The sequence below is a fragment of the Setaria viridis genome, chromosome 8, assembly GCF_005286985.2.
Source record: "Setaria viridis chromosome 8, Setaria_viridis_v4.0, whole genome shotgun sequence".
Taxonomy (NCBI): domain Eukaryota; kingdom Viridiplantae; phylum Streptophyta; class Magnoliopsida; order Poales; family Poaceae; genus Setaria; species Setaria viridis.
In genome coordinates, this window is record NC_048270.2 from 11,656,200 (window position 1) to 11,681,562 (window position 25,363).

The window sequence follows — 25,363 nt, forward strand, 5'->3', positions numbered from 1 at the left end:
AATTTAGTATCGGTTGGTCTCCCCAGCCAGTACTAAAGGAACCCTTTTGTACTGACTTAGCAATACTGGTTGCACAATTGGTACTAAAGGGGGGTTTGGACCTAGTACTGAAGGCGCTTCCTCAGCAGTGGCTCACCTCTCCATTAGTGTTGGGGAGCCCACTCTATCGCTTTATCGTCTCTCTTCCATGTAAGCAAAATGATACTTGGCCGGCCTCCTATGAGCCAGCTGAGTTGTTATTGATTGAGGACGCCTCACAGATGCTTTCCAGTAGCAGGCCGATAGGCATTATTTAAACCCTTCGTAGGCACTAACCCAGCAATAGCATCACAACGTTTTGTGACAAACGTAACACACAGAGTGACGGAGAGACAAACTACAATGTCGGCAGGTTCCAAGAGCGTCCTAGTTCCCACTGATGCCGAGCTGCTGCAGGCACAAGCAGATCTATGGCGCCACAGCCTCTACTACCTCACCTCCATGGCGTTCAAGTGTGCCGTCGAGCTCGGCGTCCCAACTGCCATCCATAACCTGGGAGGGGCTGCATCGGTGAAGGACCTGGTAACAACACTATCCCTCCCGGAAACTAAGCTGCCGTTCCTGCGCCGTGTGATGCGGTTGCTGGTCACCTCTGGCATCTTTGCATCTGAAAGCAGCGCCGATGTGGAGACCTACCGCCTCAACCCTCTCTCCTGGCTCCTGGTGGAAGGTGTGGATGCTGAAGACCACACCAACCAGAGAAGTTTCGTGTTAGCCACTGTCTCGCGGCATTATGTTGAAGCAGCGATGTCCCTTGCTGACTGGTTCAAGAAGGATTTGGCGCCCCCTCTCCCATCGCCGTTCGAGGAACTACATGGTGTGCCACTCCTTCATGAGAAAACACCACTCTTGGACAAAGATCTTCACGACGTTGTTCTTGAAGGTTTGGCAGCACATGACAATTTGGCAATAGGAACAATTATGCGGGAGTGCCATGATCTTTTCCGGGGGGTGCAGTCGCTAACTGACTGCTGTGGGGGAGATGGCACCACGGCGAGGGCTATCGTCAGGGCCCACCCTAACATCAAGTGCACCGTGCTTGACCTACCAGAAGTCATCAAGACTGCACCAGCTGATGGTGTCATAAACTACGTTGCGGGTGACATGTTCAAATCTGTCCCGCCATCTCAAGCTGTGTTGCTCAAGGTATGAAGTGGTAAAAAAGATTAACTAGGGGCTATTCTTCCATGCACGGTATATTGTTGAAAAAAAGTTATATGAGCATCCATTTGTGCTTTTGAAATTGACACTTGTATTAAGCATTATCATTATATCCCCATCTTATTATTAGAACTTCACTAAATGCAATATAGATTTATGATTTTTGACAACTTTCTGTAGCTTGTACTGCATCACTGGAGCGATGAGGATTGTGTGAAGATCTTAGAACAATGCAAGAAGGCAATTCCTTCCCGAGAAGAGGGAGGGAAGGTGATCATTATAGAAATAGTTCTTGGCCCTTCTTTAGGTCCAATAATGTTTGAAGCCCAACTCCTGCTGGACATGCTCATGATGGTGAATACCAGAGGCAGGCAGAGGGATGAAAATGACTGGCGTGAAATTTTCATGAAAGCAGGGTTCAGTGACTATAAGATTGTTAAGAAAGTGGGAACTCGTGGTGTTATCGAGGTCTACCCATAAGACTACTGCAGTCCTAAATGAAGAATATGCTTATAGTGTGGTTCAGTACGGACCGTATGCTGTGAGCAGATAAATAAACGAAGTGCCTTGTTCCCTGAACAGAGGTATATGAATCTTAAGGTAGATGAACTAAGCTTTTATTACTTTGAGATCCATATAGCTTCTGTTTTAGAAACTAGCACTATTATGCTTCCTTTGTGCCATATTCCTATGTTTGCTCCACCGAGAGACAGTTTGGTGCTTGTTGATCAGTATTTGATGTAATTCCAAAATAAGATGTGTAATGTATTGTCATGTTACATCGTTGAGTGGCACTATTATTACTTACAAATTTACAATATATAAAAATACTGTGATGTCTGTCAGGTGGAAAAGAATCGATGGTGATTAATTATATATGTCCCAAATATTTTTGGTATATCCTGCTGATCGGTTAAGATTATACAATAAGTTGATTTGATTGCGGTAATAGCAGTCAATTAGAAGTTTCTGGCTTTTATCATGCCAAGTCCAGAGTAGTATAAAGGTGTCATTGGACTTGTTCAGTACTGTTATATGCCTCATGTGCTCGATAAGGCTAGTGAAATAGTTCGTGGCCTCCATTGACATGTTAAATCTCGCATGTACTATGTCAACGATCAAAAATCCTTATTTTGTAAATCTACTATGTCCAAGGGGTGCATCGGTGATATGCTGAAGCTTGTCCCAATATAAACAATCTCCATAACGAAAGTAGATGTGAAAGTATAGAAAATCCTTATTTTGTAATTTTGATGTTTTTGTTTGCATGGAGGTCCATTTGGTTTATCTGGACCATTGGGCTTTATTCATACTTCTCCGTCAACCAGTGGTCTGGCATGGGTTAATAATTTTTTAGAGGTAAAAGTATAGAAACTTATATAAAAAAACTGGGATCGTAGTATGAAAAAACTCGCTACCAAAGAAAAATAATTCTGAATGACTTGAGGAGTCCCAATGATAAAGATTTGAGATAACCATGGGATCATTATCTTGATTGTACGCAATCCTCTACCTAGAGTGATCGTATATGTGATGACAAGGCTGCATTTTCCGGCTGACTTTTGACTTCTCCTCTTGGGAGAAATTTTCCTAATCAAATGGTTGCGATTACAATTGGGCAATAAAGATGAAGTACAGATGTGTAGACAATTTAATATGTGGATCCTTCCATGTGCACATCATTAGTGTGATCTCGTCGTCATGGTACATGTTAATGCATTTTTCTTCCATTTCCCTTTATTTATTCAAAGAGAAAGCACCTAAAGTTTTTCTTACGGTAATGCTATACTACACGCGTCCGAACCAAGAGAAAAAATCGAACACGGAGTGCTGGCCTCCGGCCCCACGCCACCTCAAGTACGTAGGCTCGTAGTCATCCATCTCCCGTTTCATCACTTATCTTTATCCACTCGTTTTTTTCTCGAGAGTCCAGACTCTCTTCATCCCCGACCTTCCGTTTCTCTTCCAATCCAAAGACCAGCGAGATGTGGGGGATGATGCAGGGGTGGCGGCTCTCCAGCAAGCACGTTGGCAGGTGGAGCATCGTGACGTGCGCGGTGCTGCGAGCTCGAGCATGTACGGTGGAGCCTCGACGGACGGCATGATGAGAGAGCGGCGAGCTCGGCCACTGCAACACGATGAGCGAGATTGTGGTGCGCGGCGAGCTTGTGACCTCATCTCCCTCATCTAGCGCAAGCCCGTGACCTCATCTCCCTCATCCAGATGTGCAGTAGCCTGGCAGAGCTCCTCGCCGAAGGAGGCTGTTGTTGTCCAGGGGTCGGAGATGGTATTGACTGGAGGAGCAGGACAGCAACGACGCCTAGGCCGGATGCGTGGGACATGATGTTGTTTTTCGGTGTTGCACTATATCATTTTACATGTTGCAAATTGATTATTTCCGATGTTACTGAAAATATAAAACGAGATGTTACATACTTTTTCTTTGATGTTGCAACATAAGATTTTTGTTAGTTGCATTAGCTTTTTCTCAATGTTGCATGAGATATTCTCTGATGTTTCAAAAGATAATTTTGCAAAGTCATCGTGATTCAAAGAAAAGGAAGTGATTCAAATAGGATGTTGTGTGAAACATCTCAAAATGTTGCGGTGAGAATTTATTTTTTCTTCGGATATCCAAAAACGGATGCTTAGAAGCTGTATCTAGCATATATTTTTTTGATGCTGCAAAAGATATATCTCCTTGTTGCAGAGTCTGTTTTTGTTGTTACAACGGACCGTCCGATGATGAAACTTCCATCGGACGTCCGGCACTAGCAGCGCCGTATTTCTAAAGTCCACTAGGCAAAAATAAAGATTTAAAGGTGCCATCCGATGTATCACATCGATTACATGCCAGGGGGTTTTGTTTAATTTTTCATTGAATAACAAGAAGACAAGAATGAAGACAATAATCAAATTGCATTTCCTGGACATGATATTTCTAGTTCAAATTATAATTTCAGTTTTCTTTTCATCCCCATAGATATCTTACCAGGTACCTCTTGTTCGGTAGAGTGCTAAAAATTTTCTTGATATACAACACGAATTATTTATTTCGGACATGTACTGTTTTATACACAAATCATTCTATGAGTACCAATTTTATTGATTACACCTAAAGGCTCCATTACAGGTACGGGTACGTACAATATTATATGTACGGGTACGTACAACAATTTAGACAACTGCTATCTGTTTGATTTGCCATGCCATACATAGACAGACACACAAACAGCTTGTACAATGGGCTGTCTAATTCATCCATGAACACATAAATCATAGCGAATTTGATCTTTATAACTACTTTGATGCTTGCATGAGAGAATGCATGATATATTGCAAATCTTTTGATAGTTCAAAAACAAATAATGGACCAACAATACCCACACCACTACTTCGATTAGATAGCAACACATACTACAATGCTAGTTCTGAAGACACCAAAGACGTGAAGAATAAAGAGAGGAGGAGCTGTAAACCACCGGTTTGCTTGCTTGCTGCTGCATGGATGAGCAAAGGAGATGGTATGCCTGGTTGCGTATGCCTGGTTGCTTAGGCAAAGGAGAGTTTTTTAGAAAAAGGAATTTTTATTCCAATCTCTGCAAGAGCTTTGCACACAACCAATCCTTATTACAGTTCCTCCAAGCAACAGTTTTAATAAAAGCTTTTGAAAAGTGGATTAAGCAAAGCGGATTAAGCAAAGGTGCAACTAATTAAGCACTAAGCCTCTTACAGGACGACCACCATGCTTGGCGAAAATCTCCATAGCCATGGTCTTCAGAGTGCGACAAGCCCACTTCAGTAGTGGTTTGTTGTGCTTCTTTTGCATTGTGCTCCAGAAACATGACCTACTTAGAAAATAGGAGCACTTAGATTGTGCAAATAGGAGTATAATCTTTTTTTGATCAAATGTCACATCATTTTAGAAAATTACATTTGTACTCCTAATCTTTTTTTGATCAAATGTCACATCATTTTAGAAAATTACATTTGCTCCCACACAAATTTGAGATCGCATCTGCTGGCCTACTTAGATTCAACCAGACTCCAGATAAATCAGCTATGTCTTTAGAAGGTTGCAAACCAAATGCCATTGTAAAAATTCTCCAAACAAATCTTGCGACATGAATATCAAAGAACAAGTGTTGGATAGTTTCCTTATTGTCACAAAAACAACATCGGTAATCCCCCTTCCAATGTCTTTTTAATAGATTGTCTTTAGTTAAAATTACCTCTTTTAATAGGAACCACATGAAAATCTTAATTTTAAGTGGCAATTTTAATTTCCATAACGATTTGTTTGAAGGTAAGGCTATTTGGTTCACACGTTTTTTTACATCGATTGGATTCTTGTTTGGAAATGGTCCACTTGATAGAGTCTTGTTGGCCATCTAATTGCACAAATGCAATTCTTGCGACAAGCTCATTCCATTTGAGTAGTTTGTCCCCTACTAGTGCTCTTCTTCTAAAAGAGGTATAGAACTTGAAGCATTAGCTACTATTATATGTTTTTTCCTGGTGATGTTATATAAACACGGATACTGTACTTTGAGAGGAACGTTTCCAAACCACTTATCCTCCCAGAACCTGGCCTGGGTACCATTGTGAAGATTAAAAGTGGAGAAGTCAAGGAAGTCATTTTTGACCTTCATAAGGCCTGACCAGAAGTGTGAGTCTCCCGGCTTCCATTGAACTTCACCAGTAGTCTTATGGTTTAGGTATTTCTTCCTAAGAAGCTCCTGCAAAATCCCATCTTCATCTATTAGCTTATACAACCACTTACTTTGCAAACAAACATTTTGGATTTCAAGATTCAGAATTCCTAGGCCACCTTGGTCTTTTGGTAGACAAAGAATTCCCCATTTCATGAGTCTGTATTTCTTCTTGTGGTTATCGCCTTGCCAATAAAAATGTAGACCTAGAGAAATCCAGTTCCTTAAAAATACCTTTTTGTATTTCAAAAAAAGACATCATAAACATGGCTAGACTACTCAAATTAGAGTTTATTAGGACTAACCGTCCACCATAGGTCAGCATCTTCCCTCTAACTGTCCATCATAGGTCAGCATCTTCCCTTTCCAGCTACTCAATTTTTTCTGAAACCATTCTTCAACTGCCTTCCAATCTTTATTATTGAGTTTTTTGTGATTCATGGGAATTCCCAAATACCGGAAAGGAAAATGTCCCATCTCACATCCAAAAATTTGTGAGTATCATTCCATATAATACTTTGCCTCTGCGTAGCAAAACAATTCACCCTTGTGGAAGTTTATTTTTAATCCAGAAAGTTGCTCGAAAGCACATAATATAATTTTCATACTATTTGCTTGCTCCAAATCATGCACCAAGAACAGTAGTGTCATCAGTGTATTGTAAAATTGGGAGGCCACATCTAACAAATGTGGGATCAAACCTTGAATCTGCCCATCCTCTTTTGCTCTAGTGATGAATATAGCTAACATATCTGCCACTAGATTAAAAGGAATTGGTGAGAGCGGATCTCCTTGGCAAAGACCTTTTTTGGTTTGAAAGTATCGACCCACATCATTGTTAACTTCGAAAGTGCATCTGGCCCCCTAAGTGGGTTTTGGTGTTGATGACATGCATGGTGAGGGGACTAATAATTTTATCAAGAAATTAACAGGTTTTAATTCTAAAGAAGTGCAAAGGTTATGAAAGGAATCTTAAGAACCCCAAATTTCAAAGAAAGAACGGTGTTGAGCTCAAAAGAAGACTTTTCTATTATTTCTAATTTTCAATTTGAGTATAGGAGCGTCGTACTATTAAGGGGGGTGCGGATGGATAGTTTGAAAATGCTAAAGTGCTCAATTGAGATGCTAACCACCCATTGAGGGACACAACTCACTCACTTGCACACTTGTTTTCTCACATTTTCTATGAGTGTCGAAAATTCGGATAGGGGGTCGGAAGTTCCGACACCAATCGGAAGTATTCAGAAACTTCTGACCGTGGGTGCTCAACCGTTTTTATCTGGCAGTGTCGAAAAATCAACACTATATCGGAAGTTCCAATAAAGGCCACCGGAAGTTTCTTGAAACTTCCGAGGAGAAGCTCTCAACTATTTTAATTTAACTTCGTCGGAAGTTCCGACCCCGTGTCGGAAGTTTCGACAAGCACATAAATGTACTGGGAGCTTGGGTATAAATATCCCCTCACCCCCCATTCATTGCTACTGAACAACTCAAGCTAAAACAGCCCCCAAGCATTGAAAAGTCCTTCCCCACTCCCCTTTGAGCTAAATCCTTGAGAATTTGAGCTAGGGATTGGGTGAGAGCAAGGTTGAAGCTGTGAGTCTTGAGGATTTGAGTGTGAGGTCCAATAAATTTATCTCAAGAGAACTCCAAACATCTTCAGCCATTGATTCGCATTTGTTACTCTTGAAGCTTATTTCTAGATGGCTAGGCGTCGCCTGTTTGAGTGCTCTCTTTGTGTCGTGTGCCCGGAAATGTTTGTATTACCCATCCTTCATGGATTTATAGTAAATGACTCAATCCTCCTTTGTAGTTGATTGAGGGAGGTAAAGGGTTAGTGAGGATTTGGCTCTTTGTGAGGTCCTCAACGGAGACGTAGCTTTCTTTGTGGAAGTGAACTTCGGTAAACAAATCCTTATCTCTTGTGCTTATTGTGTTCTTCCTGTTCATATTGACCAAGAAGCTTGATTTAAGCCGATCTATAAATTTTTGTGGTTCCTTGAATATCTATCACCTGTAGTAGTCTGTACACTTCTTTCATAATCTTTTGATTCAAACAGAATTGGCAGATTTAGATTTTATTTTGAATTTTGTTCAGCTCACTTTCTACTGTCGGAAGTTCTGACCCTGTACCGAAAGTTCCGACCCATCGGAAGTTCTGGCACAGCGTTGGAAGTTCCAGCATATGTAATATCGCGGCGAAGTTTTTTTGGAAAAATTTGAAGTGAGCCTATTCACCCCTCTCTAGGCATCACAAGATCCTTTCAATTTGGTATCAGAGCCTAATCTCTTGATTAAGTCTTAACTGCTAAGGGATTGAAGATGTCTTATAGTGGGGATAGACTTGCCGCCACTGAAGAAGCCACCGCACAAGCTGCTACCATTGTTGGTGCTACTCCAAGCTTTGGAGGAGGCAACATCGACCCCTTTAGTCAAATTCCAAGGAGTCAACCACCCTCCATTCATGTGGCAAGCTCAAGTGACGATTCGAGCTCAAGTGATGAACTTGAGGGTGAGGACTTGGAGGCCAAGAAAAGAAGAAAAGAAAAGTTGAAGGCCAAGATCGAAAAGAAAGCAATCAAGTTGATGAAGAAGAGGATCAAGGAAGAAAGTAATAAGCATCCTTTCTTCAGATATCATCAAGTTCCTCCTAACTACCCGCATGCATCATCTCAATATCCTTCTTCTCAATTTCAATCTGTTCACTTGGGAAAACCTTCTTACTTTAATGGGACGGATTATCCCAAGTGGGCATATGACATGAAAATGCATCTCTACGGGCTTCACCTTTCTAATTGGGAAGTTATAGTTGTAGGTGTGACTTCGCCCAAGAATGGCATACCAACGGCTGAGCAAGCTCAAGACTATTTCCGCAATGCTCAAGCTGTAAGAGTCATCACCAGCTCTCTGTGTGCTCAAGAATTCAACAAAATTTGTTCCGTTGAAATTGTCAAGGTAATTTGGGACACACTAAAGGAGGCACATGACGACACCCATCAAGTAAGAGAATAAAGATGGACTTGATTCACGGAGAGCTAGAGCATTTTATAATGCTTGAAGAAGAAACCGTGAGGCAAATGTTTGATAGTTTAATGCTCCTTGTATCGGACATTAGATCTCTTGGAAGCACGGATTAGGATGATCACAAGGTCACAAAGAACATGCTTAGAGCTTTCACTCCAAGGAATCCCACTCTTGCCACCATGATTAGAAGAGATCCAAGCTTCAAGACAAAGACTCCCAATCAACTTCTTGGTGAAATATTGCATCAAGAATTGGTTGAGAGAGATGTAGAAAAATCTCTTAGCATGAGGATGAACAAGAGTGTGGCTCTCAATGCTAGCTCTAGTGTCATAATTGAGTCAAGTCCTAAAGCTCTCAATTCAAAGAAGGAAGACTCAAGTGAAGAGGGAAGCACCGATGAAGAGACTGCATTTGCCATTAGAAACTACAAGAAAAATGGTGATGATAGAAAGAATACATCACAAAGAAGATGCTATGAGTCCAAGAAATATGGTCACTTCATTGTCGATTGTCCTTATAAGAAAAAGAAGGAAATGGAAATAGACTATGCCTTGAATTGCTAGTTTCGTGTGCATAAGTTTCGCTCAAAGTAATAACCAGTACTTGGCTGCCACTAGCCTACCCCGCAATTGGAGCATATACGTCGTACTCCCTGGTGTCTTTCATGAGCTTACTAGAGATCACCCAAGTCTCATAAACTACAATGTTTAACAGCCTCATAGACTGTAATGTTTAACAACCAGACTCATATAGGTGTGTCCTTTCAAGAATGCTCTATAAGACAACATCTTCGATTATTAAAGCCAATATGATCACATTAAGGTATATAGCCAACCTTCCTTACAGCATACCTGCCTCACAACACTTGAGACTATTGCATCTTCACATAGAGAGTTAACCAAAAGCTTGTTTTTCCCATATCCTAATTCATGGGATCTCCGATCACATAGGTTGGGTTACTACTATGGCAACTCAAATGGGTCTCATACCTATCTCCCTCGATGCACTTTCTATCACATTGCATGATAGCGCTTTTGTAAGGGGATCTGCTAGGTTTTTATCTATTTGAATATAAGTCACACTTATTACTCCGGAGTTTCTCAATTACCTGACATATTTCAGTCATCTCTTGACATGTCTTGATGACTTCGCATTATCCTTAGCACTTTTTACTTTGACTATCACAGTTTGATTGTCACAGTTCAACCACAAGCAAGTCTATCAAGAGCTCACACAGCCACTTTGACTCAACAGTAGCTGTATCTAAAGCAGTAAGTTCTGCCTCCATGGTTGACCTCGTCAAAATGGTCTGTTTGCAAGACCTCCATTATATTGCACCACCTCCAAGGGTAAACACATACCCACTCATGGCATAAAGCTCATCGACATCAGAAATCCAGTTCAAGTCACTAAATCCCTCAAGCACAGTAGGGTGACTAGAATAGTGAATCCCATAACTCATAGTACCCATCAAGTAGCGCATAACCCTTGCAAGTGCATGCCAATGATCAAAACCCGAGTTTGACATGAACTTGCTCAATTTGCTCACAGCAAAAGATATATCGGGTCTCATTGTGCTAGCTAAGTACATGAGTCAACCGATAATCTAAGAGTATCTTAGTTGATCTTTCACAATTGTCTTATTCTTTTGAATTATCACACTAAGATCGTAAAGAGTTGGAGAAGGCTTGCTGTCCATGTAGCTAAAGCGGCTCAAGATCTTCTTCACATAATGGGATTACGAAAGAGTAATCCCATTTTCATCCTTAATCAGCTTAATGTTTAGAATAACATCAGCTTCTTCTAGATCTTTCATATCAAAACTCTTTGATAGAAAACACATGACCTCATTGATCACATCAATATTAGTGCTAAAGATTAGAGTGTCATCCACATACAAGCATAATATAACTCCACCCCCACTATGGAGATAGTACTCACATCTATCAGCCTCATTTATGACAAAGCCTGCAGAAGTTAAAGTTCTATCAAACTTCTCATGCCGTTGCTTAGGCACCTATTTCAGGCCATACAAAGACTTCAATAACTTACACACCTTACTTTCTTGAACTTTCACCACAAATCCATTGGGCTAATTCATATAGATCTCCTTATCGAACTCTCTATTTAGGAAATTTGTCTTTACTCCATCTGATGGACAATAAGATCATATGAGGCAGCCAAAGAAAGCAGTGCTCCAATTGTGGTCAGTCTAGTGACAGGTGAGTAAGGCCCTGTTTAGCATTGCTCCAACTCCGGGTGGAGCTGCTCCACTCCTGAACTCCACATGGAGCCAGCTCCGCTCCAAAACTCCAGAACAAAAATGGGGTGTTTGGCTAGATGGTGCTCTCACTCCAAAAAAGATCGATTTCAGTGTAGATTGCCATTGTTGCCCCCTAATTAAGGCCCCACTTGTCATCCTCTCTATCCCATCTTCTTCTTCCCCCTTTTCCACTTCACTGTGCTGCACACGGGAGACCCTCCACGGGCGGCGGGGTGGGTGGTGGGCTGGGTGGCGGGCTCGACGGCGGGCGGCGGGCGGCGACGGGCGACGACAAGCGGCGACAGGCGATGGGCGCGGCGGCGGGCGGCGGCGAGCGGCGGGCGCGGCAACGGGCGACGACAGGCGGCGGGCGGCGACGGGCGGCGGGCGCGACGACGGGCGGGTGGCGGGTGGCGAGGCTAGCCGGCCACGGGGGCGGCGACGGGCGGGCTCTGGCGGCGAGTGGGGCTCGAGAGAATAGAAGAGAGAATAGAATGAAACGTTTTTTTGTGTAACCAGTGGCATTGGTGGGTAATTACCCACCAACTCCATGAGGAGGTTCAAAAGAGAGGTTTCTGGAGCAGCAAAAGAGGTGCTCCAAAACTCCACCTCCATTTGCACTACAGCTCCATGGAGTTGGCAACTCCATGGAGTTTTGGAGTTGGGTTGTTTGGCTGAATTTTTTGATGGAGTTGCTGGAGTTTGGGAGTGGAGCCGTGCCAAACAGGGCCTAAGTATCAAAGAAATCTTCACCTTCCTTTTGTGTGTAGCCTTTAGCCACCAGTCGTGCCTTGTACTTCTCAATAGTACCATCAGGCCTAAGCTTCTTCTTGAACACACATTTACAACACACTGGTTTGCAGCCATAGGGTCATTCAGTGAGCTCCCAGGTTTCATTAGAACAAATTGAGTCCATCTCATTATGCAGAACTTCTTTCCAATCATCTGCATCTGGAGATGCAAATGCCTCAGCAATGGATGTGGGTATATCATCCACAATGTACATAGTGAAATCATCACCAAAGGATTTGGCAGTCCTCTGTCTCTTACTCCTTCTAGGAGCCTCACTGTCATCCTTCTCAATGAACTCCTCATGCTCATTAGATTGTTCAAAAGACTAAATAAATGTAATTGGTTCAGGAATTATCTCAGAGGAAAATCTAGAAGTACTATGCATATCTTTCATAGGAAAAATATTCTCAAAAAATATTGCATCACGAGATTCCATAATAGTATAAACATGCATATCAGGTACCTCTAATTTAACTACTAAAAATCTATAGGCAATGCTCCTCTGAGCATAATCTAGAAAGACGCAATCCACTGTCTTAGGTCCCAACTTGCGCTTCATGGAAATTGGTATATTGACTTTAGCCAAGCACCCCTAAGTGCGCAAATAAGAAAGTGATGGTTTTCTCTCAACCCACATCTCGTATCGAGTTTGCTCTTTATTCTTGTTCGAAACTCTATTCAGGACATGACACGAATTCAGTAAAGCCTCCCCTCACCATACCTTAGGTAAACTAGCAGTGTCTAACATGGCGTAACAAGATCAGTCAGTGTGTGGTTTTTTCTCTCAGCAACCCCATTTGATTCGGTCAATTAGGGAGGCGTCTTCTCATGAATAATACCATGTTCCTCACAGAATTCATCAAAGATTTTTGGAAAATATTGCCACCATGATCTGACCTTAGATGCTTGATCTCTCTTTATTTGGTTCTCAACTTCGGCCTTGTAGATTCTAATGTAGTCTAACGCATCATCCTTTGTTTGCAACAAATAAACAAAGCAAAATCAAGTCGCATCATAATTCAATGTCATGAAGTATCTCTTTCCACCTTTTATCAACACACCATTCATCTCACAGAGATCAAAATGTATGAGTTCTTGTGAGTCTTGTGAGGATTCCGAGGTTTCTCTCCTCAGTTGCCTTGTGAGGCTTCCAAGGTTGCCTCGATTGCACACAGCTATGGCACTGAGAACCTTTGGCAATGGTGAAGTTCAGAATTAAACACATGCTGGAAAGCCGAGACATCAAACTAAAATTAATGTGACATAGATGTGAATGCCAAGTACTCGCATCATCACTAACATTGTCACAAATATAGTTCACTGACTTATTACAAAAATCTGCACAGGAATGTTTCACCTGGTTTTAAAACAAAACCAAGTGCTACCTATATGTATGCCGGGATCAAGTTTCATACATATAGTGACATCATAAGTGAATAACAGCAACAGTATCACGTAAAGAAACACAAATAAAGACTTACGAGACTATCAGAGATACACAGCTTAAATACTGGAAACGGAGGCTACAAACTTCACAGGCAATAGACTGGGGATTGGGTACGCCTAGTACTCAGCATCATCTTCACAACTTCAGGGCAGTTTCTTCTTCTGAGCAACGTTGGTTATAGCAAGGGTGAGCACATGTCGTACTCAACAAGTGTGAGAAGAATATGAATGCAAGGTTTAAACAAGGAAAGGTTGACTGGTTGACTGCATTAAGAATTTTTAGTTGGTCAAATTTTATTAGCACCTGGTTACTAAAGTATAAGTATATACTAACCCACAATTAATAGAAACATAACCATAAGCCATATAGCACAACCATAACCACGATTTAAGTCCATCTTCAAGTATATTAATCATGTGAGGGTCCAGGCCACTCTTAACTGTAAGCACGGCTGATCGATCAATTTTACACTCTGTAGAGGTTGAACATCTTTACCCACAAGTCGTGTAAAAGTTCAAAGAACTTTGGACCCAACCATGCGGTGCTAGCTAGGCACCATACCACACTTTCGAGGTGTGATTGCATAGTGACGCTACGAGGCCTTTACAAAGATTCGCTAGTAAGTGGTAACCCGCTAAGGTTTCATGTTGAAGTAGAGCATAACAGTCCCCTAGTGGGTACAATGTCTTAGAAAAGCCCACTTCCCAAAAGAGCGAGTGCTATACCCCATCAACGCCTTCCCTTTTGTCCTTTCAGTAAGATTACCCTAGACTAGAGTTTCTAATTATTTAGCCAAGACCAAATCCATTTAGTCTTGTGGTAGCACTGTTTTCCTAGGTGGTCGCTCCATGTTCTGATTAAAAATTATGATCTTGTATTAGTGGAAGGTATAGCATCAGTAAATCAAAATTAATCATTGATTTTAGTTGAACCACCATAAGAAGTATAGCAGCTAAGCATAGCTACCCAACAGAAAGATAAACCCAGGTTAACAAGGAATGATCATAAAAAAACTAGTCAAACATTAATAGGACCCATCAGATTAAATGCAAGCATATGAAATAGTGATTAAATTAAGTTATTGGGATAAAATCATAAGGACACACTTGCCTTTCTCCAACGAAAAGTTACTCTTACTGGTCTTCAGCGCTTGCTCTCTTGAAACTCTTACTCTTCAAATATTCCGAACAGCGATCCTTCTACATGAAAGCAATCACCGGGACAAACATACAAGCAAACAAACAAGTACAACTAATAACAATACACCAAAAGAAAACAAAGGCTTTAAAAGAGCATACTAAAGGGCAGGGCTCGATTCTAAGATTACGCGAATGTAGGAAACGCTTAGCACGAAACTATGGTTGAAAAGATAAAGCTACCGAGAGATTTGAATCATAAAAGAAAAGACAAGAGCTACGCGCTGCATTTATTTTAGTTGAGAAAAACAATGTAACGATATTTTAGAGAAATATCCTTAGGAAGAATTAATTAAGTCATATTTATATTTTCATACGAAAAGACAATGTAAAACTTAGTCCAATTTTATTTATAAATATTTACGTATAAGTATGCAAATTAAACATTTAATTAAAAAAATAAGATACATGTAAACATCTAAGCGCATAGCTTTATGATTCGGGTAGAACCAATTAAATAATAATGGAAAAGCACATTTATATTCATATTAACCATATTAACATTTAATTATGAAACTCGAGTAATCACCTAAGTAGCTTTTATGTCGAAATCAAATTGAATAAACATTAATCAAATTGAATTTAATTTATGAAACATTGAGGTATGTCTCTAATTGTCTTTTAATTTGAAGAATCATTTAGATCAGTGTTAATCAAATTAACTTTAGTTAATGAAAAACCAATATATCACTTAATTGGCTTTTATTTTGAAAAGGATATGAACTAAGAATTAACAGATTGAAGTTTATTATGAAAAGCGGTATATAACTCTGAGTAGATTTTATTTAGAGAAGGAACACGTTTATCAGGCATTAATCAATTTAATATAAATTTTATTTTAAAAAACATGCATGAAGGAAAACATTATCACTAACATGTAATTTATGTTGTTATGAATCTAACACAACTTGAACGAGGTTAAACGGAGTTAAAACGTGGAATCTATGAGCTAAACAGGGCTGCAGGGACCTAGTCGCGATTAACCGTAGATCTTAGGGGTTAGCAAGAAAGGTTACCGAGACATGGAGAACAGGGCTCGCGAATAGCTAAAAACTCAAGGTTAGATCTGCAAAAGGTCAAGGCTTGGATTAGATTGAACTAAACTAAATAGATTGAGGACTTCTCTGTAAAGTTGCAAGACATATGAAAGCTGACAACGATTTACAAGATTTCCCAGGGGCTAGGCTGCAAAATGACCTTATCTCCTTCTTCAATCCTTCCTCACACCGGCGCATGGGGACAGCTCCAGCCGGCCGGCTTGCCGGCGCTTCGGCGCGGCGGAGGCCCGGGCGGGTGGTGCAGGTGGTGGAGAAGGGCGAGGGGAGCTCGAGGGAGGTGCTCACCGGCAATGGGGATGCGACGTTCCGGCCGGAATCGAGCGGGCAGAGGAGCAGGCGGCGGCACTGTGCGTGCGAGAGGAGGAGCGGGGCGGTAGCACGATGCCAGGCAACAAGGATGGGCGAGAGACGGCGCAAAGGAGCAAGGGCGCACAAGGGCTCGAGCGCTCGCCCTTTTATAGGCACGGGGACTAGGCGTGGCGAGGAAGCCAAGGATGGCCGGTGGCGGCAGCTAGAAGCTTCGGCGACGTACGAGCTCAGATGGGCTCCTATGGGCCGAAGCGAGCCATCTTGGTAGGCTAAAGAGGGTTTGGTCGGGCCCACGGGCTCGGTCCAGAAGGATAGGATGTATTTTCGTGTGAAAGAAAAATTCATTTATTTCACATAATATACTCCAAAAATCCTAAAAATTCCAAGAAAAATCCTAAAGATAGATTGGGACACGAGGAGTCCAAATAAAATATTTTGAGCTCTTGAAAAGGATTCTAGAACTATCTAAAATTTGGATTTAGCTCTAGGAAAAGGAGAATAAATTCCAGAAAAAGCTGGAAATTTCTCAGAAGGGTCTGGACATCGTCTAAATGCATTTTTGAAACTTTTGCACTCAAGAAACACCAAGATGCATCAGCATGAATGCAACACTCAAAACAACCTTATTTAATTTAGAAAACAAACAATTATTTTTGTTATACTAAATTTCCTGTAAAGAAAAATAAATGTGGGAAAATTTTTAAAATTATGAGAAAATCATTGTTTAATTATTCCTTTTAATCACATCCTGAAATTGAAAAATTTTGGTGTGTGATAGGGAAAAGCGGAACAAACCTCTACAATCATAGCCTTTACCAACAAATTGTCTATATTTCGACACGACTAATGTATTGGACTCTAACACTACCTTAAACCCATCCTTGCACAGGATCGAGCCGCTCACAAGATTCTTGTTGATAGTAGGGACATGCTACACATTCCTCAATTGGATGATCTTTCCCGAAGTAAACTTCAGATCTACCGTGCTAACACTATGAATAGAAGAATGTGACCCATTCCCCATCAAGACAGAGGAAGTATGAGTGAACTGGTAAGAAGAGAACATGGATATGTCTCCACACACATGAACATTGGCACCCGTATCAAGCCACCAACTGGTAGATTAAAAAACTAAAAGAACAGTAGGTAATAAATTACCATACCCGTCTCTAGTGTTGCGTATGGTCACTATATTGACTCCTTGGATCCAGATCCATGAATGGCCCTTTTTATCCTTGCAAACTGCACGATCTGGACAATCCTTTAAGAAATGTCCCAGCTCGCCAAAGGTATAGCAAGACAGCTCGGCTTTGTTCATCTTCTTCTTCTTGAAGGTAGTAGTCTTAACAACCTTATTTTTCCCTTTATTCTTGTTGTGTGGGAACTTTTGCACCATGTTGGTGCTAGACTTGCCTTGATGTCCTTTATCAGCAACATCTTTATACCGAGCCTTCTCCTCAACATCAAGAGATGCTATTAGGTTTTCAACTGATATCTCATGTATCCTATGTTTCAGTGTTGTGGAGAAATTCCTCCACGTGGAAGGCAATTTTGCAACTATGTATCCAGCCACAAACTTGTTAGGTATCTCACACTTGAGCTGCTCAAGGTCCTTCACAATGGACTGCACTTCATGTGCTTGCTCTACCATAGAATGGTTGTTCACCATCCTGTAGTCATTGAAGCTTTCCACGAGGTACAGTCCACTGCCTGCATCTGTTGTAGCATACTTTGTAACCGAAGCATCCTACAACTCTTTCGCATCTGTCAAGTCCACATAGATATCGACTAGACGGTCGGAGAGCACTCTGATGATACATCCCACGAAAAAATTATTGGCATCTGCGAACTTTCCTCGTGTCTCAGATGTGCATCACATTAAGTCACAGACGGACCTTTGATTGCCATCTGGCCAATGACTTAGCAAAACCAGCCATTGTAAAATCAGCAGATTGCCTATAATAAGGTTTTTGGATAACTAGCCAATTGATGTATTAATTTCCAAAATAAATAAAACATGGCTAGAGACAATCCTAGCAAGCAAAACTCTAACATACTAGGCAATAGGAACAACATAATCATAACCTCAGAAAATATGATTAAAAACCATATCAAATCATGGCACATGTACCAAGAAGCCATGATGACGAGTGGTGCTGACAGAACGACGATGATGTTACGGACGGATCGTTGCAGCTGGCGTTGGAGATGATGGTACACCGCGATGCCGGACATGCACGGAGCATGAGCCGTGATGACGAACTTGAGCGGTCACGCGGAGCGCTTCCGAAAAAACTTTTTCGCCCTCTCCTAGTACAGGATCACAAGGATGAGGGGTTCTGGAGACCTGCTCGCCGGTGCACGCCAACGCAGCAGAATGGAGAAGATTACAGTGGCGGCACAGCAGTGTAGAAGAGTCAAAACCCAACTCGTATAGACCATCCTAGGGAAACCTGAGCTTAGGGGGCCTTACCGTACAGCATTCTATTGTGTGTCTTTTCCATGAGGGGGTGGTCCGTCTTGATAGGGAGGAAAACCCCCAACACCCTCATCTAATAGCAATACGGGACTAATAGATAGTGTACCCTCTCTTACGCTAACGGACCTTTGAAATTTATTCAGATCTTTAAAATTTATTCAGAATTATTTATATGGGCCAAGCCCATATATCTAACATATAGTAACCATTCCTGATCATGCCACAACGCATACTAGAGTAGCAAGAGATATATGCTAAATATGTGGTTGTTGGCATAAACATTGTCTACATTTGTCCTTTTATTTTTAAGATTATCTTGAACAACTGTTGTACCCTTGTTTATGGATATTACATCTATTTGTCGTTCATGAAACTGTCACTGTATTTCCGGACATGAGCTTTCTGTACACTGTTTTATCTGATATATAGAACTTAGACATGCAGGCGGCAAGCACATGCGGCATATTAATCCAGCATAACTTCATCATTGTCGCAGCACCATAGGTCTGGTTTGCAGTCACCATATTGTTGAAATAATGGGCCTAGCCCATAGTAATTTCAGAATTCCAAATGAATCTCAAAGGCCCATGTGGGCAAGAGGTGGAGTGGTGCAAGTCTTTAGTCCCACATTGCTAGTGGAGGAGAGGGATCACCAACTTAAATATGGAAGTTGTCTTCACTCCTCCAAGTTATGTGTGTGGGGAGAGGAGAGCTCCACACGCATGCACTCGCTCACCACGCCTCATTGGGTGGGACGAAGGGCGCGGGCGTGCGGCACCTGTGTGAATGGTCCGCGGAAATCCGGCCCCTCACCTTGCGGGGGCGCAGCTTCCTTTTGCCGTTTTATTTTTTGGTTACTTGGTCTTTAAGTCAGTGAGATATATGGAATCCTAAGCGGTTTAGATCACAATCACGACGTGAGAATCGTGGGCTCTCCTATATATGTGACCTACTGGCCTCTACCAAAAACAGATCTATTCGAGCTAGGTTTTTGCCTCCTCTCGCTGCTGCGCCACCACCGTAGTCTACTCCATCCTGATTGTCGGCGTGCACCGGCGATTGGGAGAGCAGGTCTCCGGAACCGTCGTCTTCAGCGTTCCTGCATCGGGAGAGGGCGAATAAGGTTTTTGGGAAGCGCTCTGCGTGACTGCTCGATCGCTTCCTCCGCTTCGTCAAGTTCTTCATCGACTCCTTCACCACGCCTCGTCTACCTCTTCGTCACTCGGGCATCACTCGCCGTCACGAACAACGTCAGGCTGCTGATCGTCGTCGCCTGCTGTACCCGATAGTCGTCCAGGAGCCGGTCTTTATCAAGAAAGAAATGTACGATCTCTTATCTCAAATTATATCTTCCATATTAGCTATTATGATCTATTGCAGTCTGATAGCACTGGATAGTATGGTAGAATATGTGATTCTATTTGCAATGATAGACTTGTCTAGATCTTGCGTAGACATGTCTAGTTTAATCTGCTATCTGTTCATCGTATTTATGATTTATTTCTGGATTAAATTAAAACTAAAAGTTCTTATATATCCAACACATATTAGACATGCGAAAATAAGTTTTGTTCTTGGATCGTACTTTTGAGTGGGCCGAACCACAACATCATTCATGTGATCCAGCTGTCCACCACCTCACAAGTCAAACATCGGGCCTTCTCCAACAGTTGAGCTAGAACACTAGCTCTAAGCTTGTCCATCTCATAGAAATAGTAGCTAAAAGATAACTTCTTCCATAGTTTGTCTTACAGCACACCAGCATAACTTCATCATTGTCAAAGTACCATATGTCGTGGTTTGCAGCCATTATGTTAGACATGAATGCGAAAATGAGTTTCCTGCTGCATCATACTTTTGAGAGGGCAAAACCACCACGTCATTCACGTGATCCAGTTGTCTACCACCTCACAATCAAACATCAGGCCTTCTCTAACAGCTGAGCTACCACACTGGCTGTAGGTTTTGTCCGTCTTATAAAAACAATAGCTAACAGATAACTTCTCCGATAATTTGTCTTATAGCATACCAGCATAACTTCATCATTGTCACAACACCATGGGTCCTGGTTTGCAGTCACATATTAGACATGAATGCGAGAATGAGTTTCTTCATGCATCATACTTTTGAGTGGTCTCAACCACCACGCCATTCATGTGACCCCAACAGTTAAGTTAGCACACTAGCTAAGCTTGTCCATCTCATAAAAATGGTAGCTAAGAGATAACTTCTCCAATAGTTTGTCTTATAGCATATTGTTAAAAGCATTTTGGATCCTACGTCCTCTCTCATATCCATAAAATATGGAGCCCACACTTTTTGTGAGAGTTAGCTCACGAAGAAGAGGTAGTATACTCTTTCTAGTAGCCTTCTCTCTCTTCCAACGAGCTAGCTGAGTAGTCGATGTTGGAGAGGCCCCGTAGATGCTTTCTAGTAGCAGGCCGATAGGCATTATTTAAACACTTCGTAGGCACTAACCCAGCTATAACATAACGACATCTTTTGACAAATGTAACACACAGACCCCCGGAGAGACAAACTACAATGTCGGCTGGTTCCAAGACCATCCTAGTTCCGACTCACTACTGGAAAACCCATCTTCAGTCTTAATCCCGGTTTTCCAATCGGGACAACCAAATCGAGACTTAAAATCGCTATCTTTAGTCCCGGTTGAAATACGGTCGTGCACAATACGTGGGATTCGAACCTAGGACTTATTGCATCGCGCGTATACGTAGCTTCCTTACCATCTCACCTGCACAACATATGTGGTTGAGAAAGAGATGCTTTCCTTTTGAAGTCATCCATGGGAACCTTTTAGTCACCCATGTAACACAAACCGGGACTAACACAATATATAAAAGTACTTTGATGTATGTCAGGTCGTTGAGCATCGATGGTGATTAATTATGTCCCAAATATTTTTGGTATATCCTGCTGATCGGTTAACATTATACCAGTTGATTTGATTGCGGTAATAGCAGTCAGTTAGAAGTTTCTGGCTTTATCATGCCAAGTCCGGAGTAGTATAAAGGTCATTGGACTTGTTCAGTACTGTTATATGCCTCGTATGCTCAATAAGGCTAGGGAAATAGTCCGTGGCCTCCATTGACATGTTAAATCTTGCATGTAGTATGTGAAGGATCAAAAATCCTTATTTTGTAAATCTACTATATATCTGCAAGGGGCACTGCATCGGTGTTATGCTGAAGCTTGCCCCCAACATTGTTATTTTAATGTTTTAGTTTAATTTGCAAGGAGAGTGCCATACGTACGTATGGGTCCATTTGGTTTATCTGGACTATTAGACCTTATTCATACTTCTCCACCAACCGGTGGTCTGGCATGGGTAAATAATTTAATTTTAGAGGTAAAAGTATAGAAAATTATATAAAAATTTGGGACCCATAGCTAATATTCAAAATTATTTACATTACATCATGCTCTCACTATTCTATTAAATATTTTAACGCAACACACATATAGATATGTACTCATCTTAAGTCGGATTGTGATAGCTTTAATTAGTAGTTAGAACGCATGGTGCAGCAGCCACATATAATATTCTTTGGGTACAAGTAGTTGTACTCCCTTAAGAAACAGCATCATAGTATGAAAATCTCACTACTAAAGAAAATTCCTCAATGACTTGAGGAGTTCCAATGATAAAGATTTGAGATAACCATGCGATCATTATCTTAATTGTACGCAATCCTCTACCTAGAGTGATTGTATGCAGAGAATCAATCTGATGTGATGACAAGGCTGCATTTTCTGGTTGACTTTTGACTTCTCCTCTTGGGAGAAATTTTCCTAATCAAATGGTTGAGACTACAATTGGGCAACAAAGATGAAGTACAGATTTCTTGATTAAAAGTTCTAGGCTTATTAGTACCAGTTGGTGTTATGACCTGGTACTAAAAGACCTTCGGGGACCCCTAATTTTGGATCTGGTACTAATGCTAACATTAGTATTAGCTCAAAAAGCAACCGGTACTAAAGTCGAGGATGAATGCTCATATTTCTAGTAGTGTCTAACTAAAAGCATGTATGCGATATGCACTAGACTGACTTATTTCCATGAAATGCCATAAAAGTAAATCTATCCATGCTCCTATGTGCAAATCTCTTTGATAGCACCACGTACAGTGTATAGGTAACACTTTGCTCGACAATCAATGATAATATAATACATAGCCCAATATCTCATACTCCATCCGTTCCAAATTGTAGGTCGTTTTGCCTTTTCTAGTTCATAGATATTATTATGCATCTAGATATAGTGTATGTCTAGATGCATAATAATATCTATAAACTTAGAAAAGCCAAAAAACACACAATTTGGAACAGAAGGAGTAGTACGTAGTAGAATATGGTGTGGTGGTTTAATACACTACAGGAAACAGTTAGTTTGCCGAGTGCCTCAGCCACTCGGTGAAGGCCCAAAAACACTCGGCAAAGAGTTTGCCGAGTGTAACACTCGGCGAACTTTCCCTCGGCAAATAGTGAATTTGCCGAGTGTCAAACATCGGGCACTCGACAAATGCTTTGCCGAGTGTCAAAAAATACTCGGCAAAACAAAACACTCGGCAAAAAGGCGTTGACGGACTGTCACGGTAACGACGCCTTTGCCGAGTGCCAAACGGAAGACCACTCGGCAAACGTTTACGTTTTGCCGAGTGCCTCCATCCCGACACTCGGCGAAGAGTCTAAATGTTGCTGAGTGCCGTCTCACAAACACTCGGCAAAAATTCAAAATGTTGCCGAGTGTCGTGCCCATGACACTCGGTGAACTTCTAGTGTTTGCCGAGTGTCGTGCCCATGACACTCGTCAAAGTAGTCACAGATTAACAGAAACTGGCCTCTTTAACACTCGGCAAAGTGTCCTTCCTCCTCCTGTAAAACAGATTCGTTACATATAAAGGACCCCTCTCAAAAAACAACCACAGAAGCATCACAGGCATATAAATTGCATCACAGGTATATAGATTGCTTCACAAGCACACAAATAACATTCAGAAGTACATATAGGTTATAGTCTAAATAAGTAATTCACAAGTTTGCTTAACACAATAGCCGTTCAAACAAGTCACTGAGGAGGATGTGTAGGTGGCCACTGCCACCAACATGATTCTGCATTGGATGCCACCAATTGATTCTGCACAAAGTTAAAGAGATTGCATTAGTCACTTCTCTAGTGTAAGTTTCTAGTGCATGTAGTTTCTAGTTTAATTCTAGATTGATTGTACGGTTAGAGTGACTCACAGGAGTAGCTGCCGGAGGTGGAGGTGGCGGGAATAGGTTCGGTGGCATAGGAGGTGGAGTTTGACCGAAACTCTGAAAAACACTCTTCATGTAATGGAACGTCGACTCCATCCTCTGCCTTTCTATCTGCCGATCTGCCTCGATCCTCGCCTCTAGGTCCTCCCGTCGCTTTCGTTCTACTTCCACCTGGGCCTACAATATTTCATGCCAATGTCTTATTGCAAAGCAAAAGGTATGTAAAAATCAACGAAAGATGAAACAAACAGAATTAACTTGCAGAGCCTGCATCTGTAACTGTGTAGTAGTCGGCCATGCCTGTATCGCGGGGCTAGAGTCCATGCTCCTTGCTCGGATTTGGGAGAGACTGGGAGTACTGGCAGTATCGATCACGCTATCTCCAATCCAATACTGGCCATGCTTCTTACCTCTTCCCACCCTCATCATAATTTCTACATCAATATCTTGAGAGCTCGGATCGAACTCTAGCACATGAACCTCCCTTGCCATTAATGTGTACTCGGTGACGCGGCTGTGGATGCTTGGATGGCTGTACGCCTCGGGTGGGTCCTCCAGGTTGAAGTCGATGTCGGCCGTTGCCTTGCCCTTTTTGGACATAACCCATGCCTTGAACCGGGAGCACTCCTAGCCATCATGTGATGACGTATGTGGAAAAACTGCAAAAGGATTAGAAATTATGCAGTATTGAGTGTAAGAATAAAGAAATGAATTTGCATACCCATTTTTCCTTGTGTTTATCAAGGCTCAGGCTGCCTTGATGGTGTGATGCATATGGCATCTACAGACGCCGCTCCCGGCAAGCAAGGTGGTTCTCCAACCACCCGGGCTGCAACCACACGTCCACCATTTGTTCCCAGCACCGGGTATAGGCTCGGCACCACCACGGAGGCACCTACATCATCAAGTGTGTCACATATAAAAAAAGAAATTAAGCGTAATTAATCTCAAAAATAGTAAATATTAACTTTCTGTACGTACCGCCATGAATTCTTCCTTGGTCAGGTTTATTGTCCTTGCCTCTTCTTTTTTGACCTTCATCCTTCTGAATTCAGCATAGAAGTCGATGGCCTGAACCCACGCCTCGTAGTGCATGTCCTTGACGAGCTTCTTGGTGGCTTGTTCAGTAACGGAGGCCGCCCTAGCCTCGAATCCCTCCTGGAATCTATAGAAATCCTGCGTATAGACACGTTGCATACAGTTATTATTTCAAGAATGTCCAGCGAAGCTGATGTATTAACCCATGTAGTGCTGCGAATACTTACCCACAACTCAGCCTTCACCCGCTCCGCCTTGTTGGCGAATGTCCTGTGGTCACGATCACTGACGTCGGCGGCAGCAACATAGTGGTCCCACGTGTAGGCCGGCTCCTCCTATCCGGCGAAGACCACTAGACTAGGGAAGTGTAGCCTACACAAAAGACCAAGGATGCCGTTGACCTTGCAGTTGTGGCCAGCCCCACAGAGCTTAATCCAACCCCTGCACAACTGATTAATATAAATTATTATTTTCTATTGTAATTTTCAACATATCAAAAGTACTGAGAATATGTAAAGGAACTTACTTTGCCCCAGTGGGTTGAATCAGTGGGTGTCTATGAAGA

The 25,363-nt window shown here is 41.9% G+C and overlaps 1 protein-coding gene across 1 annotated transcript; it reads left to right on the top strand.

The window, feature by feature from the left end:
* Positions 1-313: 313 nt before the first annotated feature.
* On the top strand, positions 314-1,979 carry LOC117833851 (probable O-methyltransferase 2). The gene is made up of 2 exons (XM_034713447.2): positions 314-1,185; positions 1,381-1,979. Exons 1-2 carry the CDS (start codon positions 382-384, stop codon positions 1,678-1,680), a joined length of 1,104 nt encoding a protein of 367 aa, XP_034569338.1. The 5' UTR covers positions 314-381; the 3' UTR covers positions 1,681-1,979.
* Positions 1,980-25,363: the final 23,384 nt, after the last annotated feature.